This window comes from Phasianus colchicus, chromosome 4 (assembly GCF_987193195.1).
Source record: "Phasianus colchicus chromosome 4, bPhaCol1.hap1.1, whole genome shotgun sequence".
In the NCBI taxonomy this organism is placed as follows: domain Eukaryota; kingdom Metazoa; phylum Chordata; class Aves; order Galliformes; family Phasianidae; genus Phasianus; species Phasianus colchicus.
In genome coordinates, this window is record NC_143439.1 from 46,721,992 (window position 1) to 46,747,586 (window position 25,595).

General features: G+C 40.3%; 1 protein-coding gene across 5 annotated transcripts in view; it reads right to left on the reverse strand.

Annotated features, from left to right (window-relative positions):
• Positions 1 to 203: 203 nt before the first annotated feature.
• The window catches only part of KIT (KIT proto-oncogene, receptor tyrosine kinase), a 52,544-nt gene continuing 27,152 nt past the window's right edge, over positions 204 to 25,595 (reverse strand). For 3 of the 5 annotated variants that reach the window (XM_031588594.2, XM_031588596.2, XM_031588597.2), the window contains 17 exons: positions 24,971 to 25,130; positions 21,933 to 22,122; positions 21,420 to 21,535; positions 16,907 to 17,021; positions 15,580 to 15,773; positions 14,435 to 14,541; positions 14,211 to 14,337; positions 13,847 to 13,951; positions 13,651 to 13,761; positions 11,834 to 11,984; positions 10,005 to 10,093; positions 9,544 to 9,671; positions 6,642 to 6,764; positions 4,427 to 4,538; positions 4,240 to 4,339; positions 3,522 to 3,627; positions 204 to 2,452 (listed from right to left, as the gene is read on the reverse strand). In XM_031588594.2, coding sequence (XP_031444454.2) covers positions 2,327 to 2,452; positions 3,522 to 3,627; positions 4,240 to 4,339; positions 4,427 to 4,538; positions 6,642 to 6,764; positions 9,544 to 9,671; positions 10,005 to 10,093; positions 11,834 to 11,984; positions 13,651 to 13,761; positions 13,847 to 13,951; positions 14,211 to 14,337; positions 14,435 to 14,541; positions 15,580 to 15,773; positions 16,907 to 17,021; positions 21,420 to 21,535; positions 21,933 to 22,122; positions 24,971 to 25,130 — 2,160 coding nt within the window. In that variant the 3' untranslated portion in view covers positions 204 to 2,326. The remainder of the gene's footprint in view (positions 2,453 to 3,521; positions 3,628 to 4,239; positions 4,340 to 4,426; positions 4,539 to 6,641; positions 6,765 to 9,543; positions 9,672 to 10,004; positions 10,094 to 11,833; positions 11,985 to 13,650; positions 13,762 to 13,846; positions 13,952 to 14,210; positions 14,338 to 14,434; positions 14,542 to 15,579; positions 15,774 to 16,906; positions 17,022 to 21,419; positions 21,536 to 21,932; positions 22,123 to 24,970; positions 25,131 to 25,595) is intronic. The other 2 variants (XR_016466172.1, XM_031588595.2) reach the window with 2 other exon arrangements.

The window sequence follows — 25,595 nt, forward strand, 5'->3', positions numbered from 1 at the left end:
TCAATCTTCTAGTTGCAGATTTTTCCAGCGTAAAGCTGCATCCAAGTATCCATGCAACAGTCCCATATACCATATACCCATATTATACAAGTAAAGAACTTTCCTAGTGAGAAACCATTAAGGTTTTCTGGCACACATCTGAAAAATATTTTAGAATACCCAACCTAACCTCTGTGTGGCCTGACATCAATATTTTGCTTCAACCCAAGAATTTATTAAGACTTACATGAAAATATTCCATCTTAACATAGTACACATCTGAATACATATTTACAGATTTATTCGAAGTCTTCGGAACTGCAATTCTACAACCAAGCAACATATCCATAAGTGTTTCATAAACTTTTGAACACTTACATATTTATACATATAGTTTTTGCATATATATATATATAAAAAAATATTTTTGAGACTCAAGGACTGAGAATAGTCAAAAGGACATTATTGCTACATTTCCATATTTACAAAAACAATGCATAAAACCATTCAAACACTAAGCCATTGCAAAATAAGTTTCAAACCCCCCCAAATTATAAAAATATAAATTTTAAGAAAGAAAAAACCCAAACCTTTTCTCAGCTAAATGTCCATAAAGTACCAAGACATCTATGATTATAAAACTAGTTTGTCTACAGTTGCTCTGAAAGCCAACACACTACGAAAGAGCTTTTATAGCATTAAACTGAAAATGCTCAACAACAAGTATGCATAAGAGTGCCTCCAAACAACTGGCTAACTTTGGAAAGGTGCAACAGCCTAAGTAAGATCAGTGCAAATGGCTACTTCTTGACTAATTCTGAAAGATGAGATCCTGTAACAATAAACCAAATGCACAGGCATATAAAGAATGTGGTATTCAACACTACCTAAAATGTACTACCAGTGTGTGTATTTACAATTGTCTTGCATTTTGGGCAGTTAGTTACATATTTAAAATGCATGTAAACTCAACCAAAATCCTGGTAAAATATAAGTTACAGAGTGCTTAAGTGCAATGTAAATAAATAGGTACTTCACTAGTACTCTCTGTCTGAAAAATGCTTCTCGTCGCATTTACTAATTTAAAGGTGACAGAACAAAGGTTAAAAAAAAAAAAAAAAAAAACCAACAGTGTTTCCAACAGAAAGAAAAGGAGTTATACTTAAGCACAATCCCAGGCCCAACAGAAAGTGACCCCACAGAGCTTCATATGTGCCACCAAACAAGACTGAACGTATACATTGTTTATTCCATTTAAAAATTCGGTGCTTCCCAGTTAAGTTCTTCGAGATCTCAGCACCACCACAGAGATAGAAAGATAAAATGACTTGTGGGAAGAATAGCCCTTTCCTGAGAGCATTATCCAAGCCAGCCTGTGGGAAATATTCACCTGCATATGACAAGATAAGAAAAGGGCCCTCAGGACAGAATTTTTTGCTTCTGCTCCTGCCAAGATAAGATGTCTCGTTAAACGGCCTCTGCTCCTCTGACGCTCCATTTACTATAAGCAACCCTTCTCCTATCATTTGACCAGCTCAGCAGAGCCCACCATGCTTTTTGACATGGCTCTAAGCAAACCAAGCATCTCATCCCTGCGATTCTGACTGCAGGGGATGTTACGTGGTGGAATGTCAGCAGGACGTGGTACAGGTACCCACAGAAACCTACTGACTGCTCTGCACTGCTGACAGCCCAGGTAGGAAATAAAGACTGAGGTCTTTCCCTTCCAGATCTGCTTCATACCCCAGAGCCTCTGGAAATTCTCTCTTGTGCTGCCCATGTCCATCCCTTGGCTGCTCACTTCTTGCCCAGGGATGTGCTGTCCCTTCTGGCCTTCAACCTGCAGTTTCTGCCAGGGAAAGCCTCTCAGGTGTGGCTGGATATGGAAAGGGGTTTGCGAAGTACTTTGCTTTATATCTGTTTATTTCTTAAATTCAACAAAACAAGATTAATTAGAAAATGACTACACGCTTTCCAAGCATGGATCCAGAAGAGGACCGCTGCAGATTTGGTTTGATCTGTAGTCATCTCATTCATCACCCTGGCCCAGGGTTTCTTTTGTGTTTTCTCTTGTTTTTCTTCTTCAGATCTGGCTCTCTACTGCAAATACACACAATATAGCAAAATATATACAGCTTCAGTTAACACTGCAATGATGCCTGTAACCGTGCTCAGCACATTAAGTTTATGTGTAACAGTGTGTGGTAAAGGACAGTATTACAACAACATTTCAGCTACACAGTGGTAGTAGTGAGTAAAAGTAAAAGAAATAGAAGTTCTCCCTCTCTCACCCCCTATACAATACAAACAGCAAGTGTAGCTGGGCTCCTCTTCTTCCAGATGCCACTCAAACATCTTCACGTACCAGGAGGGGCTGAGTAGATGAAGCGCTGCTACCCACTGAGTTAATCCTCACCGAATGATCTGTAGCATTGCCTTGACTGGAAGGCGGAGTGGAAAAGTTTGCATACACCTGCAGAAGCCAAACACTGCTGTCAATACCCTGCAGACTCCCCATCCCTTTGTACCTCAGTGAGCCATCTCCCTCTCTGTGCTACCTGACATGAATGGCACCCAACTCAGGGAATTCTTGAGAAACCTAAACATGTTGCTTCAACATGTTGTGGGCTCAACAGCTCTTTTAACAGTCAAGAATGTTATTCTCACTTACTAAAAACACTTCATCTTACAATTGCATGCTAAATTTAAACCAAGCTTGAAAAATACTGCTCCAATTATTCCTAAAATGCCCCCAAAAACTTCTTTACTGTTTACTTCACAGTCTTTGTTTTTGTTTTAATGATGCCTGCACCTGCTAAAAATATGCTACAGGATGCAATCGAACACCAGCAGCTTTCAGTTTCCTCTTTCTCAAATTGTCAGGAAGCCTTAAACTCTACCCAAACATGACATCTAGAAGGTGAAAGGAAGCCTTATTTTTAAACCAGATATTAAATTTGCTTTTATAAAACTCAGCTGCACACAGTGTTACTGTGAGAAAAAATCCAAGTCTGATGGATCCACTTTCTCTTTGAACTCTTTTGTCCGGTTACCCTCTGGACAGGCTTTTATAGAGAATGGTGGAAAGAACCATGAATATACACTTGATCACAATATACCTCACAAGTTAAATAAATACAGCTAGATGAAGTAAGTGGTAAGAGGGAGGAGGACATCAAAAGCTCAAAATCGTCCTCCAGAAAGCTTTTCTAACCAAAGCTAAGCATACTTAATGCCTGAGATTCTTCTCAGACTAATAGATTTCTTTTTCATAGTTTAGATGAATCTAGGTAGCACCACTGTGTTCTGTAACATCAGAATTCTTGTCAAGTATATTTTAAGTGAGAAACACCAACTGTGCAAAGAGCCTTGTCTAGCTGGTCCCTCCTATCACCTAAATTTACCATCCAAAGATGCATAAGTGATAATGGATATTGGAAAATTAATGGAAGATCTTTGCTTCTTCCACCTCTGGTCTAATGTTTTAGGTGAAACAGCTTTGACTCCAAAGAACTGCTGACCCATATAGAGGCCAAACTTACCCGGGGGGCATTATCTGAAAGCTGCTGTTCTATCAGCTGCACGATTTGTTTGAATGTGGGTCTTTGCAAGGGATCGGCATCCCAGCAACTCTTCATTATGTCGTACCTGCGAAGATACTGCAATTAGGTACTGCCGAGAAGGACAGCCTGAGAGCTTTTATCCCACCTGCATTATTATTTGACAGAAAAACGTGACCCACTTGCACAGTTTAGCTTCCTTAAATGAGTTTTAAGAAAAGAATAGTGCTGCTAACAGCCGTGCTTGTGACAACAAAGGCCTCGGTGCTAATGAGAGTATCTGGACACAGTTTTCTTTGACAGCTTGCTAAGTGCCGAGCCATTTCCAGCATAGAGAACTGGAGACAGATCATGACGAAGATAAGGAGCCAGTCCCCTTGCCGTGGGGAAGCACAGCACAAACGTACAGCCAATGAGTGCTTTATCAGAATTAAATATGTGTAGTATGTGCTGCGGTCTGTCAATAATTTACTTACACGGAGCACATACCATGATAAAGTGATCAGATTCTACGAGGCACGAGTGTGTTACACTGCTTTTAACTACAACGGCATCTACTACACCAGTTAGATTTGTTATTTAAGACTCAGAGAAATTTTAAACGACAGTGGGTGAATACAGAAAGTCTTCACGTGAATGTAGAAGCTTCCCTTTCTTTGCATCTTTGCTTATGTCTGGTGAGTAGGGGTTGCTCACTTACATTTCGGGGGGTGAGCACTCGGGGCTGAACATCCGATATCCTTCCTTGATCATTTTATAGAACTTGGAGTCCACGGGCATCCCTGGGTAAGGGCTGCTTCCTGTTGAGAGAGCAGGCGAGATGCAGATGGAGTAAAGCCAAGGTGAAACAAACCCCCCCCCAAAGTACAGATTTTGATGGCACTTACCTAAAGAGAAGAGTTCCCAAAGCAATATTCCATAAGACCAGACATCACTCTCGAAGGTGTAAACGCAGTTGAAAATGCTTTCAGGTGCCATCCACTTCACAGGGAGACGGGCCTGTCCAGGGAAAAGGGATTAAATTAAGACAATGGGCAACACAGAATCAACCTTTTAAACCTATTATGTACTTTCAATACATGCTAAATCAAAAGAAGGATTCGACTAAAGACGGAAATCCCTGCATTTCAGAGTCTCCACGTGCTGCACTGTTATGGATTCACCTCTCTGCACGTCTATCAAACTTGTGCAGTTCCTTGTATTCTGATTTTTTGTATGCTGTGTGAATCCCTCTAGTTTACAAGGGATGGCAGGAAGTGAGAGTAAAATAATCTACATGTACATGGCACAGTTCCTTAGGCAAACACACAAGTCTTCTGTGGACTGGCTACCATCCCCAAGATGCTTCAAAGCTTTAGTCAGCAGTTAAGACATCTGCTTTAGCTTCTCAGCAAAAATTTGCGTGAAATATATACTGACATTTTTCACATGTTTGTGTGGGAACACACACCAATTGCCTTTCCACTCTCTGCTTTGCCTGTGGGAGCCAGCCAGGCTCCTGCCCTTAAGATTTGCCCTGCCCTATTTGTCTTCCTCTGCGTTAAGATCGAGCCAGCTGCACCCAGACACCTCCCGCAGCCACTGCTTCCTCTGCCGGGCAGATGTAGCCTATCCTCCTTTGACCCTTTCAGGCTAAGTAAAATCCTGCTGTCAGATGACTCAGAAAACTTAAAGTGTAGCCCAGACGCATAAAACTTAATTACTTACTGCTCACTTCCCTCCTAAGCTGCTGGTCTGTACCTCCCACTGTGAGCAGCCTTGGCTGATCAAGCAGCTCTTGGTCTGACCCTGAACCCAAAAGCAGCTTTCTTTCACTAAATGCCACTCCACATTTTGCCAGGACAGCCACTCCTGAATTCTTTGGGCTCCTGTTGTTCCCTAACCTCAACCTTCAGGCACCCAGCAGCTGGTATGAACATTCTTTTTGAATGCAACAAACACAGCCCTCTCTCCTGCAGCCTACAACTGTAGGTACCCAGGACTTCAGAGGACTGCAGGCTGAGAGCAGAACAGGAGAGATACTCGAGACACCTGAGGTGCCAGAAACTGAGAGGCTAATTGATGCAAAAAATACTGAGGGGTGGAATTTAATCTCTTCAGCAGTGTGCTGAAAGCCTGGCTGGCCATGCTTCATGTCCCTAGCAGCTGATGGAGACAGCTGGGGCAGGGAGGACCTTTTTTTATTTGAAAAATGGTGCAAGTGAAAAATATGTGTACCTTGAAGGCAGTGGATGGCTGCATGTATCTGACGCAGATTTAAAACATTCATCCAGGCAGCAAAAATCAGTTTGAGATGCAGAAGGCCTGTACTACATAGCACGCTGCTCCAGTTTCAGTCTCAGATAGACTAGATTTTCTTTTGTAGCAAGGCTCATTTACTACTCTAGAACTTAAAAGCGGACCTCAAATTCTGCCAATGCAATCTGCATCACTTCAGTGTTTCTTTGTACCTCTGCAGAGGTACAATGGAACGGGTGCTCATCTGTATAGGTTTTAAGCATTTTTCTTGTGTTGTCTTGTTCTGGCTCTGTTAAAGGGCTTGACCTATAGCAGCAAATTAAAGCTGTATTTTTTACCTACATGAGGTTAAGTTCTGTGTATGAAATTTTGCCTCCCACTGTGCTCCAATCAGTAAATTCAGACTTTATAATCCAATTTCTGAGTTATGTTTTTTAGCAAAAATCAAGATGCAAACCCTGATTGCTTAGATATTTCAGTAATGTACAAGTATAGCAAAAATTGTAAAATAATTATTTTTAAGACTGGCCTACCAGACTATCACAACAGTAAGGCCTGCAGTTTCTAAGAGAGCTTTAGCTTAAAAGTTTGTATCAAACAAGAAGATGGTACATCTTCACTGATGCAGCAAAAATGTCTCCTCCCTTATGACACGTACTTTTGGTTCTTTTATCCAGGGTAACGACATGTATGTATTAGTACACAAATCTCCATTAGCTATTGCCCCTTTTTACGCTACTGACCAGAATAAATCTACAACAGAACTGGGAAATCTAGATCTCTGTATAAGAGAGACCCTTTGCAAGTCAAGTCAATAGGAATGCTCCCAATGTAAACCCAGAGGATAAAGTACCACATACTTACATTGCCTTTAACCACGTAATTTGAGTCATTCCTTATATCTCTTGCCAGGCCAAAGTCACAGATTTTTGTTATTCGACCATGAGTGAGAAGAATATTTCTTGCTGCCAGATCCCTATGAATGCACTAAATAACAAAATGACAAACAAAGTTATTTCTTAATATTCATGACAGCCTGTTGCTCAGTTACGTGCTTTCTTAGCATAAACTTACTACACTGAGCATTTTGTGGCAAGCTGAAAGTCATAATGAAGCCACATACAATTCATGCAGCTAAATTTTAACACACTTGTACTATGCCAGGGACAGACTTTTTTTTTCTCCAGCTTTTTATCAAGAAGTCATTGGCCAACACAAGACGAGTAAGGAGAGAATGGGGTTTGTCTCTGAAGTAATCTTTTATAGAGAAGGCATTGTGACGGAGGGGAAAGCGCTGAAAAGCTGAAAATTGAGAAAATTATGTAACAATTTCAAGGTAGACAAGTTAGAAAACTGAATCCCACTTCAAACATACTTTGGAAAGCATAAGGTATTAAGTATCTAGGAGAATTTTATAGGCAGGCCTATAAATATTTGAAAACAGTGGCAATCTTCATGTCAGAATCTTTCTAGAAACAGCCACATATTCAATGACCTTGCTAGGTTATGTTCCAGCACTCATTTGTGTGTTTGTAGCTGCAGCTCCAGAGGGGTGGCTGAGTTTTCCAGCAGTCATGTTTTCTTAGTAAGTAGCCAGAGCCCATCTGTATTTGCCAGAGAACTGAGGTGTTTCTCTAATGAAATAATCTTTTTCCATCTAGAAAGGACAGTGCTAAGCTCCTGCTGTGCTGACGGTACACAATCTGCAGGCACAGCTGTCTAAAAAATAGCTGAAGATGGTTCCATTTTTCTCTGCATTTTTTTTTCCCCTTGAAATACAAAACTTGTGGAATTCCCTACCAAATATATATATTATAAAAATATCTGGAGAGTTAAGAAAATCATACTCACAAAACAATAGCTGCAGGTTACATAAGCAACTGAATCTCTGTCCCCCTGGTATGCTTACACAAGAAACTAATTTTAAGGACGATTACTGTCCTAAGGGATTCTCATCCACACTGCCCTCCAGTATCTTCGCTTTGCATATGTAAAGCTGAGAGAGCAACTGCACTGAAGCAGTGAAGTGCAGAAATGGCCAAATGTCCAGTTTCTCTGCCTGACTCCTCCCAAAGCAGTGCAACTGGCATTGAATAAAGGCTTTGTCCATTGGAGGAGGAACTGTCTTGTGATCAAGGCATCGTGTGCTCAATAAAACACTTATAACCCCAGGACAGACTCCAATCCCCACTCCCTCACAGAGGCACTTTTATGCATCTGAGCTTGGATATACAATCGAGTTGCAGAAGAAAGCTGGGTACACTCCATGATGCTGGGCTTTGAGTACCACCATCCCTGAGGGCACGAGGCAATGTGAAGCATTTTATCCATCAGTCCAAGCCACTCTGCACTCCCTAGCTGAAGCTAAGAGCCTGTATGCACACAATCATAGAATGGTTTGGGTTCAAAAGGGCCTTAAGGTCCATTCAGTTCCAAACCCCTTCTGTGAGCAGCACTGCCACGCACCACATCAGGCTGCCCATGGCCCCTTCCAGCCTAGCTAACAGTGACCAAAGAAGACCAAGTGCAGTAACCTGTTAGCACACTGTAACTTGATGCTGTAACAAAGCCAGTAATTCTGCATTGCCAAACAAATAATGTGTGTTACTTCCCAAGATCTTAGGGCTGTGGTGTTATATTCATTACTGCCTCTGCTACTCACTGCCTATTTGTATCAGTGGAAAAAGTATAACAAAAACCATCACTGGGAATGAGGCATAGTGACTCCTAGGGCTATTCTGTAGGAAAATGAAAGAAGGAATATGTGCGCTACGCACTGGATGCCCTGAAAAGTGCAGGATGCAGCAGTCTGGTAAAGACCATTAAAATCTGCCTACTGGGACTGTTCTGAAGTTGGCAATAGACTGGAAACAACAATAGCAGCAACAACAACAACTGTAAAGGGTTTGAAGGAAAAAACAATGGGGAGGGAAAAAAAATGAAGTGCAATTTTCAACATAGACTTGCTGTGGATGAGAATTCCCAATATCAATAGCAATGCTTAAATTGCTCAAGTGTTGGGTTTTTTACACGTTATCAAAGGTGCACCTGTACAATCCTGTCACAATGTTCACATGGTTATTTTGAAAGTAAAATGTAGGAAATACTGTAGGAAGATCATATTCATTAATCATTTAAGACTTGTGTTCTTTATCAGACCCTTTCTGTTAGGCAGTACCTCTCCTAAGAACCCAGAAAGCGTCTGCTATGCTCCCTGTAGCCAAAGAAGATCATCTGTGGGTCTGTAGGCTGATTCTCTTCTCAGAAAATTAAAAATAAGACATACCATGTACATTAAGCCACAATGCTAAAAACAACCAGCACATGGTGTGATAACTCTCCTGTTTAAGGCACTGTGAGAAGTAACAAGTGCAGCTTTGTTTAAAACTGTACAGATACTCGAGGCACTTTTAAGCAAACAGATAGCTTTTCAGCTGTCTTTTCACTGTTCTTTAGTTTGTAAACTCTCCAGCAGTTCAGAGAACAAATCTTAAAGTCTTAAGATTTAATTGTTTCTGAAGATGTCCACATCTTAGGCTTTTCTGGTTCTGCCATGCATTACATCCAATTGCCATACAGCAGAGAAGCCTGAAAAAATAGCTCCTTAAAGTTCCCATGGGCTTCAGTGTCTCCAAAGCCATCAAGAGTTCTTATGAAACTACCTGTGTGCTCCAGAAAGTGAAGGGCTGAAGATCAAGCCCTAGGAGGCACCACCCATGATCAGAAGGGTTAGTACGCTACCTGCTAATATAAAAAACAAACTTACGTTTTTAGAGGCAAGGAAGCTCATGCCCTTTGCCACCTGGTAAGAGAAGCTTAATAGATCTTCAACATCTAGAGCAAGTTCGTCATCTTCCAACATGGAAAGGGTAACATCCTGATCGGTATAGGATCCTATGCAATATAAACACCAACAGCTTTTGAGTAGACCAGGTATAATCTTTTAGAAACAGATTTATCTTACATTAAACACGTCAGCCATTTGAGAAAGTACTAGACTAGAGCTACATAAATAGCCCACTGCCAAAAAGCAAAATATAATCCTTACGCTCCAATTAAGTGTGGAAAAATAGATTACACTGTAATTTACCATACTGTTCTTTTTTAAGCCTTCTCATACTATTTCATGAGTTTTAATTGTCCCCATCCACCATAGCAAAGTTTCATCTGAAAAAACCTTCCTATCTACGCTCCCAGAAGAAAACAATTTCTCATCATTGTACTCACCAGATTTCACTGGCCTTTTTTTATCAGCTTTTGGGGGAACTGCATATGACACTCCTGGCTTCATGTCCATGTACTCATTGACAGCATCCCTACAGATGAAATGAAACATGATTTAGGGGAAAAGAATCTCAAAAGCCATCTGAAGAAAAAGCTGATGCTGCACCAACCTTCTGAATATAATGCTTTATAAATGGTTGGAGAATCCATGGGCATGTAACAAAGATGAGAAAAGGCTAGTACAGAGAAAGAGGCTTATCAGCACAGTTAACACCTCAATGTTAGGAGTTTGGCTCAGGAAAGCAAACAAAATCTTTTGTATCTATACTGTTCATATAGCCTTCAGTCTATAAATGAACGACCAGATGTTTCACAGGACCTGTTAATGCTTCCTTCTTCTGCTTAGGCTGGCTTCTATCAGCATGTTTCTGCAAATGAGGTGGTAATTGAAATGCAGAAGATGAATGGTAAAAAATACTTAGTTTGGATCTTCCGGAGTCCCAGGGGAGATTCAAGTATTACAAAGAATCACATGAGGCCTGAGACAGTTATCTGCTCCATTTTTTAGGTCTTCTTATTGTTATATATAATTCAAATGTATATGTTTTCATGCTATATACTTTATACATACAGAGGTATGGCCCTTTGGAAATGATGGATGCATGTCAGCATAGTTCACTTCATTGCCATTAGAACTCACACACATGGTCCTTGATCCTCAAGTTTATGAACAATAAATGCAGCCACATAGCTAACATGGAAAGTAGCGATGAGATCACTAACAGCTTTAGTCTCCACTAAGCCACAAACAAATCTGAAGCATTCAGCAGCTGCAACGTTGCAGTAAATACTGACAAAAGAATTTGGACAATACCTTCTAGTTAATACCTCAGTTTACAACATGCTCAAGCAGCGGGATTCCTACACTGAGAAGAGGACACACATCCTGTAGCAACTCAAATTTGTCTGTTCATGGTTACTTTGGCACCAATGCCCCTGGCATCACCAGTTATCCATGTATTATTGTCAGCTTCACCAGCATTAGCCCTAGCTGTAAGAAAGGACTTTAACACCTCCTGAGAGGCTTCCTGGTTCTTTTGTGCCTGCTAATCAAGAGTGATGGGCCCAGTGGGGCAGGGAACAACGGACTGAAAATAAAAATGGATAGGTATTGTCACAGCCCCCAGGTTGGTAAATTATGTATCCCTCACTTTGCAAAAGGAAGGAGTTAGCAGGAACTTTGCTTGGAAATGTGCTCAGAAAGAACTTAGGCTTGTATCTAAAACAGAAGAGCTAAAAATATACAGATGAAGTAACTGAAAAATAAAAGCACAAGAGCGAATGGTGACACAGGCTAGGGCACCACACAATCTAATGGGCTACCAGAGGCAGCTCGCTTAAAACACAGGAGGACACTGTCTGGGCTGTAGAAAGTCATTTCTGAAGGCAGGAACTTGCAAGAACCCAGAATACTAACACCACAACACTGGGGGGATTGTTATTCAAGATGCTAAATGAGCACTGCCAATGTTTAACAGTAATGATAAACACAAACAGATATGAAGATCAGAGCCAAGGAGCTGCATGAAATAACTACAGGAAATTTGACAAAGAAGTAAAACACAGAGTGTATACAATGAATTGAGCTCTGTTAGAATAAGCCACCCACTATACAAATCATCTCTTTAACTAAATTGTTTCCTTATGCAGCAAAGAACCTTCAAAGCCTGATGCATGAAAGGGTCCTCCCAATTCCTCATCCCTAATGAACCTCAGCATCCCCTCCTTCTCAATCTCCTGAACACACACATACTTCAGCAGGTCACACTTACGCTGTGGGCTCTGTCTGGTGCAAAAGGTTCTCATAAACAGCTGCTTCTGTGTGCTCTTCATGCTTTGGACAAATGAATGAATCTCGCTTCCGCCTCAGAAAATTTAAGAGATCACCATAGCAGCAATATTCTGTAATGACCAGTGTGGGCCCTGTAGAAGTACACGAGGTCGAGAAAGCAGGTGGGCATTATTTCCAAAGCAGAAAACCTTACATAAAGATACCATTCAGCAAAGCACACAGACTTGTCCATTAACAATCACAACGCCTTACACTGACTAGACATGAAAAGTTAAGACAAGCGACCCAGCTTCTTCTCTTTCACAGGCAAGTAGCTATTGTCCAGCGAAAGCTGTGTCACTCCCAATTAATTTCCACCCTCCCCAGTAGTATTGCATTGTACAAAAAAATTAAACAAATAAGTCTTTTTCTCTTTCTTCTTGTGATAATGTTTCTGGCCAGACACATCTGTTTGATTTTGCTCACTTCCTGAAGGAAGTTATTTGTTCCAAACGTTCGAGTAATTCAGGCTTCAAACATTAATCCTTTTGATTCACTTCTGTTTACAGTAGAGCTTCACACTCCTTCAGTAATGTTTTGGAAATGATGTAGAGTGTTATATTCCTTAGTATAATAAGAAAAATCATTCAAATAGAACAGCCTGCTGAGACAGAAAACTACACTGCACAAGGTCTTAGAATATTAAAATGAAATCGGAAAGGAGAATCAAGTCATCTCCAGCACGGATGTTTATAGATCAAATATATGTTTTCTGAGTGAATGACTGCAGCTATGGCCCTTGAATGTGTAATCATGCTGTGCGTTATTTCATCTGTAAGGTTATTCTGCACCACCATTCCTTAACCTCAACAGTTTATTTCCATTTTTCTGCAGTTAATAATTACAGCTTTTATAATAGAGAATACAGCTTTTGTGGCAGGATTTGCTCCCAGACCACATTCCTTCAGCTGTCAGAGATGTGCACTCGGGCCAGCAGCTCTGCTTTGTCGACTACTTGAAACCGCTTCAGCCTATTTTTAAATCATTATAAGTGAAGGTAAGAAACATTTCGCACCTACCTAAAGCTACAAATTCTTGCAAGCTCATTTTCTTTGAAAAATGAAGAAAAAAACTTAGAGCAAATATCTGTGCAAGAAACACCACCAACTTTCATACTTGAAAGCACCTAAGTTAAAAATACGGGACAGCGTCACTCTGTATCAGACACTGCAGCTGCTTGATATCTTTTATTATATATGAAAATAAACTTTTTAAAGTTTCTTATTTTTATATTTATTTTTGAAGTTAATATTAAATACAAAACACTTGGGTTTATTTGGGAAATCCTTTTTCTCAGCTTTCTACCTTTCAGACTTTTTGTGACTCTGGTGGTACCTTAACAGATACACTTGCAACCAACATAGACTGGAACACTGCATGCAGCAGGGCTGCTGATTGCACACCCTGGATATCAGCAAGTTCAAATATCTCTTCTCATTCATGAGAAACAGAGTGGTGCAGGAAAAATACCTTATGTTTTGTAGTCTCTCCAAAAAAACCACACAATGGCTCACAAGGAGAATAACAACAGCCTTCATTTTCAGCTGCAGCTACAGCAGTCTCATCATTGTTCTTAGGATGAGCCTTAAACCTAGACTTAGTAATTCACAGATGACAGTCGTGATGATCTGCAACCTGCCTAGGCAATACGTGTATTTGAGAATTTTATTCTTAGCAACAATGGTTCTCCTTTGCAAGGTTATTCCTTCCAACAATAAAAAAAAAGCAGAAATAATCAATAATCTGCTGATACTGTACCTCCAATAGTGCAAGCTCCAAGTAGATTCACAATATTAATGTGGTTACCAAGGTAACTGAGAACTTTTAGCTCTGACATCAAGGCTTCTCTTTCAGTTAAATGGGCGCTTGCTGCAAGGCAAAATGCAATGCTCAGTAAATAGCACCTACCAGAAGGAAGATAGAAAAAACTGGGCAGCAGATGACAGCCACTTACGTTTCAACATTTTCACTGCTACTGTCATAGCGGCATCAGATTTAAATAGGCCATAAGCAGTGGCTTCAACAACCTTTCCAAAAGCTCCAGCACCGAGGGTTTTACCTAATAAAGCAAAAAAATACACCATGTAGCAAATTGAAACACTTTTTTGGGAAGGGATTAGACTTCTGTTTCATGGTATTAAGGAAGGTAGTGTAGATACATCTGCTTGCTTTGTGTCCCAAGGTAAATATGAGCAATTATCATTATTTGCATTCCTGCACAACACCGTTTTGACAAAACCCTGCTATGTTTGACCAAGGTCTCATGTGAAACCTGCAGGTTTCACCCCACAGATGAAGTTAAATTAATATAAACTAACCAAAACTCAACCGGTTTCTAGGAAACTCCCATTTGTGATCATAAGGAAGTTGTGTTGGGTCTATGTAAACATAGTTATTTCCATTTATTTCTTCAACAACTTTCCACTGGACTTCGTATTTGGGTTTCTGGGAAGGAAAGAGAACAGCTGTCAGTATTGATGCTCCCTCCCCCAGGCAGCTCCCACTCTTTCCTACCTCGACTTGAGAAGCTGCTGAATTTTACCTGCAAATATATGTACACCAGGATCATGACTATGATGCACATCAGTCCAGCGGCGACCCCGAATGCAATCAGTAAAGGTGTGAAAAGGGTGTGCGTGCGGATTTGTTCTAGAAAAAAAAACAGAGAAAATCCTGCCTAAATACTGAAAAGGAAAAAATACTCTAAAAACAATCAAGTGAAAAAGCTTTCCTTGAGTCTTCCTTGTGTAATATCGTTTGAGGTTTCCACTTTCCCAGAAGTGCTCTGAGTCCATCAGAGTCCATCTTTAGGATATAGTAGGAAGGCCCTGGCACAGAATCCACATCCTTTGCTTCCCTAGAGCCTTAGCTCTAGGCATGACACTGAGATCAGCTAGTATGTGCTTACAGTCAAAGAAGGAAGCTTAGTTAGGAGACTTTTCCTAAATCCTAATTTCTCTTTTCCTTCCCCGAGAACAATCTCTACAACCCAGTCTTTGAAAGCAGAGGTTGTATAGGATTGTGAAGGAATATGGCTCTACCCTGACTGTAGCTTATTTGTATGTTATATCTGAGTAGTAGAGAAAAAAAGCATCAGCAGAACATGCAAGTTTTCCAAAGCAAGCAGAGATTTACAAACACATTTTGAGTCATCTGTGCTCTAGCGCTTTTTTTTCTCTACAAACCCACCAGTACTGCTACAAAACTTGTAACCACTTTTGCAGTATGTTACTCCTTTTACAAAAGCAGAGCCCTTACACTCCCATCAATGCTGAGACCAGATTTTCCTGAAACGTGATAAAAGCCAGACGAAAATGCAGTCTTATCTTGAAAGAGATCATGGCCTAGAGTTTAGGACCTAGACAGTCAAAACAAAGACAGGAGAAGAAAAAATGATAGAGAGAAGGCAGACCAGTGCCATGCTGCAGGTGGTGTGTCCCTGGTCTAGATCACACTGCACAGGCAGAATAAAACCAGCTAACTACTGCTCTGCGATTCTGAAGATGTTACCACAAATATTAACTGAAAGGAGAAGGTGATGATTTTACAGGCAGAACTCATATTGTAATATCATACATTCAGCCACGCAACCATAAAATTTATTGTGGCAAAGGCAACACACTTCAAAGATGAATTCTTGCATGACAGCAAGAGGTGGACAGCACCGGCATTCACTCCAAACATTACCTTTTATAGCAAAGTTGAAGAAAGCAGAGCTCTTGTCACCATTGCTGGATGCCTCACAGCAGATGGTACCAGTGCTCCTGAACATGCTGGCATTAACAGTGCTCTCGACCAGGATCCGCTCAAAGGATGGCACTGATGAATTTGTGTAACTGACTTTCACATCCATGGGGGATATCGTTGGTGAGTCAAAACACCTGGGAAGAACAATGCTGTCAGTTACCTTACTGAAGACTGCTTCCTAGCAGTGAATGACAGGTGCTGCTGGGAAGGAAGGTAGTCAAAGGCAGATCACCAGCAACTCAAACAACACAGCTTCACAATGAGACTCAGATGAAGATCTTATCCTAAAAGCTTATCCCACCCACAGTGCCTTCTTATCTTCCATGCAGTGGGTGAAATTGACAGAACAAGCTGTACAGACACCCCGAGGTCTGCACTTGCTGCTGGCTAGGGGTACATACTCTTAAGTCCACCGTGAGTTTTGTAACCATTAAACCTGTGTAGAATCACAGAATCATAGAATGCTTTGGGTTGGAAGGGACCTTTAAGATCCCTCATTCCAAACCCCCTGCTATAGGCAGGGACACTTCACACTAAATCAGATTGCTCAAAGCCGTGTGTAGTCTGGCCTTGAATGCTTTCAGCAAGGGGGCTACCACAACTTCATTGGGCAACCTGTTCCAGTGAAATGATGCAGGTGGGAGATCCATGACTTGCTAGTGTAAGATTTGCAACCACAGTGCAAGCCAATAAAAATCTGAAAATGTGCTTCACAGATGCTCATTTCACAGTGGAACTCTGCAGGCATTTTGGAGACGTGGTAATGAGGCATCAGGTTTTACACATAATAACGTCAGACTTGTTTACTTGTCAGACGCTTCATGTGAATAGAAATCTAATTACTTTATGTCTTGAAAAATTATATCATTACACAATAAGACAGAAGATAACAGCTGTATTCACAAGTGATTCTGTGACTGTCATTCTGTGAAATTGGATAGAGAATGTGCGCCATTTGGGGCCAAACTGATATAAACAGTTAGTTAGCCTGCAGCAGAGAGAAAGTTTGGCTTTAACTTTTCCACAGCAGAAAATGTTGATTATCCCCCCTTCAAGGATGGGATGCAAAGGGGGGATGCAAAGAGGAGTATTGAAATGTACTGCTCCCTTCCCCTCAAACCACTGCAAATAATGCAATACCTAAAGTGATGAAAACAGTGATGCAATGTAACTGCTACCAAGTCATTTTTCAGTCTTAATTTTTAATTGTTTATTAGTGTGTGTTGTATCTAGAATAGGTTTTGGAGATTCTGGTTATTTAACTCACTTCTGTTCAGTTCCTGGGCAAAAATACCAGTAAATGGTAGGGGCTGGGAATCCAGCTGCCACACACTGAAGAATGCCATTGCTGAGTATATCCAAGGTAAGGATCTCTGGTTTTGCTGCAACACACACAAATGAGAGTCTCACGTTAAAGGAACACAGAATTTGCATTGCCACATGCTCGTCACCCCAGTAACTTGTGTGTGTTACTACCCATAGAGTCACGGGAACTGAGCTTCCCATGGTCCTGCAGCACTGACCAGCTGTGAAAATCTCTGTGCTTACACTGAATGCCTCCATTGGATTTCAGAGCACTTTACCTCTTCTATGTTTTTGATCAGATGACAGATCCTACACAAGCAAAGTCACGAGCTGTACAGAACAAAGTATGTGTTTTAAACAAGAAGGCAGTTCCAGTTCCTGCAGAGGAACTTTACCAGCTTCTAACAAGGACAGTTTATCCACAGCCGTGTGTGCTACGTCTGTCAAACTCCACCTCTCCTGCATCTGCTCTCCATTAAACATTACTACCACAGTCAGAAAAGAAACTGCAGCACAATGCAACCAATGCCTATCCCTGTCCCACAAAGGGCACGCATCCCAGTAAAACACTGGCCTAACAGGCTCACCATCTGAAATGCCGCAGAGGAAGCTAATATTTGGCTGGCTATATTAGCTGCCCAAGCTGTAACTTCTGATTGCTCTGGTAGTTTACAAAGCAAGACAGCCAGCTGGTGCCCTATGCTATGACGATGCACTCCCTGTCTCTGCACTGGAGCTGGTGCTGCATGCAGCTCAGAGCTGCTGTGTTAACTATGATGGGAGAACAAAGCAATTAGGTGGACTTTGCAGTCGTTAGCCCAATGTCACAGGCCTTCAGGCAAGGACAACACCTGCATGAATCTGGCAAATATTAGAAAGATTTATTTCTTGGAGAACTAGAATTAGAAGCCACAGCTATATTAGCTTCCTTGCAAATTAAAAAAAAAAAAAAAGACAATAATGGCAAAGCCAGACTATATGCCAAAGACGTTGCTCACTTGGCACAAATTAATAGTCTATTAATATAACTTTACAGAAATCTAAGATGAGTTTCTAATAATGTAGGAACTTGTGAGATTGTATGGACAACTGTGGAAAAAAGCAATTTATTTCAGATAAAATCCATGTGACAAGACTGCACACCGTTTTTAATGAATATTCTACTTGCTGATTAAATTGGAGGCAATAAAACACACATATACTCTCAATAATGTAGCATTTCCTCATGAGTCATGTTACAAGAACCAAATGTTCTTTCATTTCTAAATCCGCATGCTGTGTCTTATGCAAACCACCCAGAACCAAACACTGTTGCAAAATGTTGAGACGGGTTTTCAACATTACTCATTTGGAGCAGAACTTTTTTGATAGCAGGGAGTATCTCACACAGTCTTAGTATTCATGGATTATATGAAATTCAGCTTTCCTATCCCCTATCAACAAGACTAAATTGTGAAATTGTAACTGTGTGCTTACGTATAAGATGTGTGCCAGGTGTCACAACACCACAAAACTTTGTGCTATGTCCCAGCACCTGCAGTCCGCTCTTAAAGATGCCCCAAACTTCTCATTTCACCATTTCTGAACTGATTTTCAGCTCTTATCAGTGTTGATTCTGAACATAGCAAAGATTTGAAAGAAGTCAATTCTCTTTCAGCTCAGCGCTCTGAATAACAGCATTGTGGGTTCAGTTGCTTTTTACTACCAATTTCTTCATAATTAGCACAGGAAAGCAGATGTTTAAAAAGCTAACATTTAATAGGTATTTTCTATCAGCACAGAGAGAGACTTTCTTCTGCAGCCACATCTTCTGGACCGAATCTTTCTACAACCCCACAGTGACTCCTCATTTGTTCAGTGAGTATAGCAACGACAGGAAAAATGCCAAGCTTCACGTGACCTCTAATGCCGTGACCAGTTTTTTCTCTGCAGCATGATCTCCAACTGCACAGATAGTATTTTGCTGACTATAATTATATCCAGATATTATTTTGCATTAAACGCAGATACCAGCTTGAAGATTCCTCCACTAATTGCTAGATGCATGGTAACTTGCCACTCTGGAGATTTGCACAATTTTTTAATTGTAGCTCAGTTCAGCATACTGCTTGTCAAGTTGTAATTTTCCCTTTGGCTCCTAATTTCAGAGCTCCTTCCTTCCTTCCCTACTTTGTGTAGCACTCTCTATGACTGACTACATTTTATTTTAGCAATTTAGTGTTGTTTCAGATTAGCATATGCAATTGCTACATGTGTTTAAATCTGAAGTCTTTCTGCACAGGGCTTTTCACATCCTTCAGCAAATGCTTCAGCATCGATTTGTGTTTACATGAAGATATCCCCCTGATTATGAATCCTGTTTTACCTGTTTGATTGCTTTCTGCTGATTACATGCCTGAGCCAGACTTGTAAACAGCAGAAGCTAGATCCCAGCTTTTTATGCAAAGTTCCCAGTGACAAGGCCAAATCAGGACACATGATTAGATCAGCATCTGTCCCACTCACACTTGACTAACCTTTTGCAGTTACTCTGCTATTTGAAATAATGTTATGTTGTTGTGCAGTTTGTGTTTCATACCTAAATGATGAGGATCTTACATGCTACTAAAAAGAGGAGGTTATTTTTCTTAAAAACATACCCTTAGAGGAATCAATCTGCTTCAACTTCCCTTTTCGAAAGGAAAAAATATTTGCAGTAGTTGAGTCAAAACACCAAAACAAACTCCTTCTGAGCCAAGTGCATCAAATCCATCCGTTTCAGCAATGTTGGTAGCCCACCCAGAGCCGCACATGGTAACCAAAGCTCTGCTGAGGTGGCTTCAATCTCTTCATTTTATCCCAAGATTGATCTTACTTCCAAGACTTCCAAGTCGGTAACTTCCATGTTGAAGCAAGAATGAATGATAGTTGAATGCTGCTGGTTGCACAGGCAAGCCTTTCAAAACTAAGTCATGCACACTCTCTCCTGCCACAGCCATAATGCTTCACCATGCCATTCCCTAACCATGACTTGCAGGGGTTTCAGCCTTTATCAACTACACTAAGAACTGACATCTGATGATGACAAAACTGCTGCCGTTTTTTAAAGTTATTTTGCCCAGATTGCTCCTGAGCAGCCAAAGAGTCCACAGTGTCCTGCTTTCAGCACATATATGATGCTGCAGGTTGGGAAATATCACCCAGCCTCATGGGAACTGATGGCTCCCCAAACAGCCTGTGATTTCTTCCATTCCTACCCAGAAAGTAAACATCTAACAAAGCACTTAGCTCCATTAATATCTACAACAGTCAAATTCCCCCTTCTGACTGTGATCCACACTCATTCAACATGGCAAAGGATAGCTGAGGTTGCCAGTGCCCTCACCTCAAAAATCACAGCTAGGGAAGTGAAATGCACAAAACAAATGACTGCCTTTATGGAGAACTGAAGAAATGTCATGTTCCAAAAGGAGTACAAATGACATTTCTAGACCCAAGCCACAGCACTGTAAATACATCACTGATGCTTCAGATGCTGATATTCACTGTCAAATGGGAAGAATTCAGAAATTAATCTATGATTTTGTGCATATGTGGAAGTCTCAATGGTCCTCCACATGAGCCCATGCCTAGAGAAAGACCTATTACTGCTAAAGCACTGCAACAACAGATTTGCAGCATATAATGCACTTCCTATATTTTTTGTTGTCCCAGGCATGAAGGCATCACTATCTACCTTGCATTAGTTTCTCCCGTTTGCCTACCGTCCTTAATCTTTGCCTTTAGCAGCTGCCAATATCTGAGAGTAAGAAATTCTCTAACAGGATGGCTCTGCCATAAAGGACAGTTTCCTGAAGGTTTCACTTAACTCATTTTCAAATTTACCCTTTGTCTTGAAGAATACTACTTGGAACTGAGGTTGATCCCTTTTTTTTACAAGTACATAAAGATAACAGCATGTACATTGGTAAAGCTATGCAGATTTCTCTAAAACAATGGAAACCTATATTATGATGCAGAAGTATTTAGATGCCAAAAGGCACAAATGAATAGTTCTGCTTACAATTTTCAAATTGTACATCCAACTCAAACAACTTGAAGAAAATTAGTAGCTTAACTTGGCAGCCAAAAATGCAAATTATATGTATGCAATCCTTCTACCTCCTGCTCCACCTTAAATTATCAAGGGTTTATGGTCTCATTTTTGAGACCATCTTTCCAGGTGCTACTATTTTTTGTTCCTGTATAAATTACCTGTTTGCTCTCCAGTAACCTCTGGAGGATGTTTGCCAGAACGTAAGGTCACACTGGATAGTAGGTGGATTTGTGTAAGTACTCTGCACTTTTATATCTTGACATTTAAATAGTTTTGCAGCATGTGCTTCACTTCAGAAAGCCTCTCATATGCTGAACCACACTGTGACATCTTGTGCATACATTATGTTGTATAAAATACAATTACTGTGATAATGAAATATTTCAGACTGTTCACTTACTTTTCACATAGACATTAAATGTTACAGAGGAGCTGGCATCTGAGTTGGACACAAAAAATGTGTAAATGCCTCCCTCTGTTCCTTTTAATCGGGTAAGGTGAAGTTCGCTTGTATAACTGTAGAGAAAAAAAAAGCATTAGCGATGCTCAGAACTTGCCATCAATTGCTGCACAAAAAGCCAAGATAGAAATTAGTAGTGCACCATCTTCTGCACACACTGCGTGGTGGTGCAGGGCCTCCGCATTCAAACTGAATTCTTACTTTAGCTTACAGGCAGCAATGGCATCATGTAGGTGAGCTGAGAGGCACGCTGGTCCCTCAGATGGTGCACTCAGCTCAGCACTACTCCACACCTCGGCTGGCAGACTTCACACCAGGTATTGCAGTAAGCCTCATTTTGGCAAGACCTTTCAGAAACAATTTTCTTCCCATCTCCACTTTCATCTTATTGGAGCGGACTCTATTTTGCTGTTTCAAAGAGAAATCAATAGCACTTAAAGCCATTCTTATTACCTGTTATTGCCCACAGTCTTGAACTTGACATAATGGTCCGACGAATTCTGTAATGTTTCGTTCATGTACATCCAGACTTCTTCCTTCGGTTTTGGATACGCCTCATATTCAACTGTTAAATTTCCATTTTGTCCTGCATTTATGTCAATTGTGGTATTCATTGTTGCAAACAAACGGACAAATCCTTTAGCTGATAGCCATAATAGGAAAAGAAAAACAATTTCAGGGCCATTTAGGAGATTGCTGGCGCTCTAACCACACTTACGCTTCTTCAAGATCAGTGATCACACATTCAACTGTGAAACAGGAAACCTGATCTTCTAAGCAGAACTTGAGCCCTCACCTGCTGAAACCAAGACCACTAGCTATATATGTAACAATGAGGCACAGAACAAAGCAACCTCACATGCTTTAACATAAAGGATTCCATCTCTTGGTGATAAATGGCCTTTAAATGCTTCTGGAAGAATGCAAACATGTGCTTGATCCTACTCCAGTGTTTACATTTTTCAAAAACTCAGAGTCACTAACAGTATGGCACAAAAGAAACACTAAAAAAGAGCAAGATAAATTGATCACTTATGACAACATAGTAGAATACTCAGTGATTCTTTCTCAAGTATAATTAAGAATGACATTACAAATGAAGCTATTAAAGACTGTAATTAGAGAAAAATGCACTAAGTCCAGAGGCCTGGATAGCAATTGTCTTAAGCTAAGGCATTTCTGTTCATCTACTGCTGGGTCTTAATCTTTTCTTTGGCGGATACCATTTATCACCATGTAGTTCCATTCCAAAATATCACATGGAGCAGCATCCTTACTGCTGTGGTTATAATTTCATTAACGAACTCATCAGCTTCAGGATTACTCACTTTGAAAGACAATTTTTTTCAGTCCTATTACACAAAGTCATATGGGAATTATCAGTCTGACAGACAGACTGCAATAACAAGGAAAAAAGCCTGAAAAAGCTGGGAAAGCTTGAATTTAGCCTCAAGTCAATCTCAAATCTCAGCCTCTTCCCATTTTCTGGTCATCAAACTGCTGTGGCCAGCTGGGCACCTGAGCTCATGAAAACCAAAGGCAACAGGTCTTGGTGAAACCATATGGAGCTGACAGAGCACTTGACAGATGTTTCTAAGAAAGGAAGATGTATACTCACAGCAAGCAGGTATGATATAAAAGTCTCTATTATTAAAAAAAAAAATAAAATAAAAGGGAGAGAGAAAAAGGGGGAGAGAGAGGTGGTTTTAAATCTGGAAATTGAAGATTTTTATTCCCTTTGAGACCTATTTTCTATTTTCTGTACAATCACATATTCAAAATTGTATCCAAGAGCCTGCAAAAAAAATTTATTATCATTCTGTCAATGTCCAAAACACTGTTCTAGAAACTGTTTATGGTTAGATTAACCGATCATTTAAAAAAGTAACCAGGAAATGTACCAACATAACCTTATTTACCTGAAACCTTTTGGCTAACACTAAAGCCACAGTGATTTAGATTCTGACACAATCCCAGGGTCCCTCCAGTTTGTTCTACAGATCCCTTCCCATGATGCCAGGAGCTGGCACGGTTTAGAAAGATACAGCTAAATTGACAATGAATGGTGAAAGGAAACCAGGAGACAGAGTTTATTTTATTTTAGGACAAATTTGAGAGATCTGGGGGAGAAAAGTACCTCAAAAATGAAATATTCCAGCTTTTCTCTGTTATTTTTTATTAAGCACAAACCTTATATTTTACTAAATACAAACTTGTTGGTTTATTTTCTACTTTCTACAATGCTGTGCTTTATTTTAGTCATCAGACTTCCTAAAGTCAATCCTTTTTAAAACCATATTTGCATGCATAGTAGTCCTAAGTAAGAACTTCTCTTCTCTTATAACAAAAGCTTTCACATTATTCTCCTCGGGGAAAAGATTTTCTTTTATACTTAATACAGTTTCACTCTTTTACATATGAATCTAGTCTCTTATATTAAAAAAAAAAAAAGAGGAAAATGTGTCATGAGCCCTACCCCCTCAAATGGTATAGCAAGGTTAACTGCAGTCAGACTTCTGCAACTAGGCTGGAGATCTATCCACAGAAGTCAAGTGCTTCTGTTTTCTTTAGGCTACTTGGGAAAGCAAATCAAGCAATGTTATGGGGGTATTTGTCTCCAGAAAAATAGATTTACTACGGAAGAGAATACAAAGCCTGGCACACAGCTACAGTCTCAGTTGCCCTTTGTTGCCTTGACCTTAAAGGAACTGAAACTATTTTAACCAACTACAAGACTTGGTCAGAATTGTCAAGCATATGTCCTTAATTAGTTGATCAAGTTAGTATTTTTTGGCAGCTTTAAAATTTGAATGGCACTGTACATCATATGAGCTAATACAGAGCAGCAGAGGTCTAACTGAGTCTGTTAAACAATGGGAGGAGGGGAGTTTGCTCACTATTAAGGGATATGATCCCCAAACCTAGGGAAGTGATGGATGCTGGATTTACCATGGTGGTGAGCTCCAGAGACATTTCATGCTGCCTATACACACTTCAATGTTCCCCACAGCATTATTTTAAATACAAATACGTATATAGCTCCTCCTGAATAAAAAAACACATTGACATGCCAATGTCAGTGAAATTCCCCATGCTTGGAAGGAAGGTACTGAAGATATGCTTTGTACTTGTGCTGCCAAATTACTAAAGCGTAGGAAAAGTAGTAGGCAAAGGTAAATTACTTGCTTCATTAAGACTGGATTAAATTTTAAATTAAACCAGGAAAGAAAAAAACAGAGATGGGTACACTGTTGGGTGGTTGTTCTAATATGCAATCCAATAACATGCACAGGACTGCAGAAATTAAAGTAGCTGCACACTCCATAGACCTTCCTGAACCACCCCCATACGGCACCAAGTCTGCATTAACCTTTTAATGGAGTAACTTACACATTCAGGTTTGGGGAAAAAAGGAAGGAAAAGATACTGGGTATCTTCACTTTCCACCTTCCACAGATAGAAATGTTAAGATTTCTATGGGAACTATTTACCTAGTGCTTTCAAGGTTACCGTGGCATTGGTTTTTCCAAAAGGGTTCTCTGCTTGGCAAGTGAATTCTCCAGAATCATTAACTCCCACTGAACGGATGTTCAATGTTAATTTCCTTTCGTATCCGTAATCACCCACATTTCTGCTTTTGGTTGTAACAATCTGTCGGTAAAAAAACAATTAACATCTAAAACACTGTGTATGCAGCATCTTTCCTCAATAAATTAAAAATAGAAGTAATTATGACTTCACTATATTAATATTCATAACTTTAAACCAGAATAATAAGCCATCACGACAATCCTGTCACTAGAATCTCTCCATGCAAAACAAGCTGCCTTTGAGAGACAATGTCCTTTCCCAAGTTCTACCCCTTCCCCTCGTTCTTCCCATCCCCAAACCCCACTCTAGGGCACACTTATGCTGCACTTCAGTGCTTTTCCATCTGATGTTTCAAGACAGAGTGCTTCCAGTCCCAGAAAGACCCAGAGAACCCACCTGAGAGAGAGCAGCCCAAAACACAGAGCTGAAAGCCTGATTTCTTTAAATATTTCAGTCCTGTGGAGAAAAGGTTGTCATTCCCAAGCCAGATCCAGCTCACTCTGGCTGGACTTTTAATGATGATGA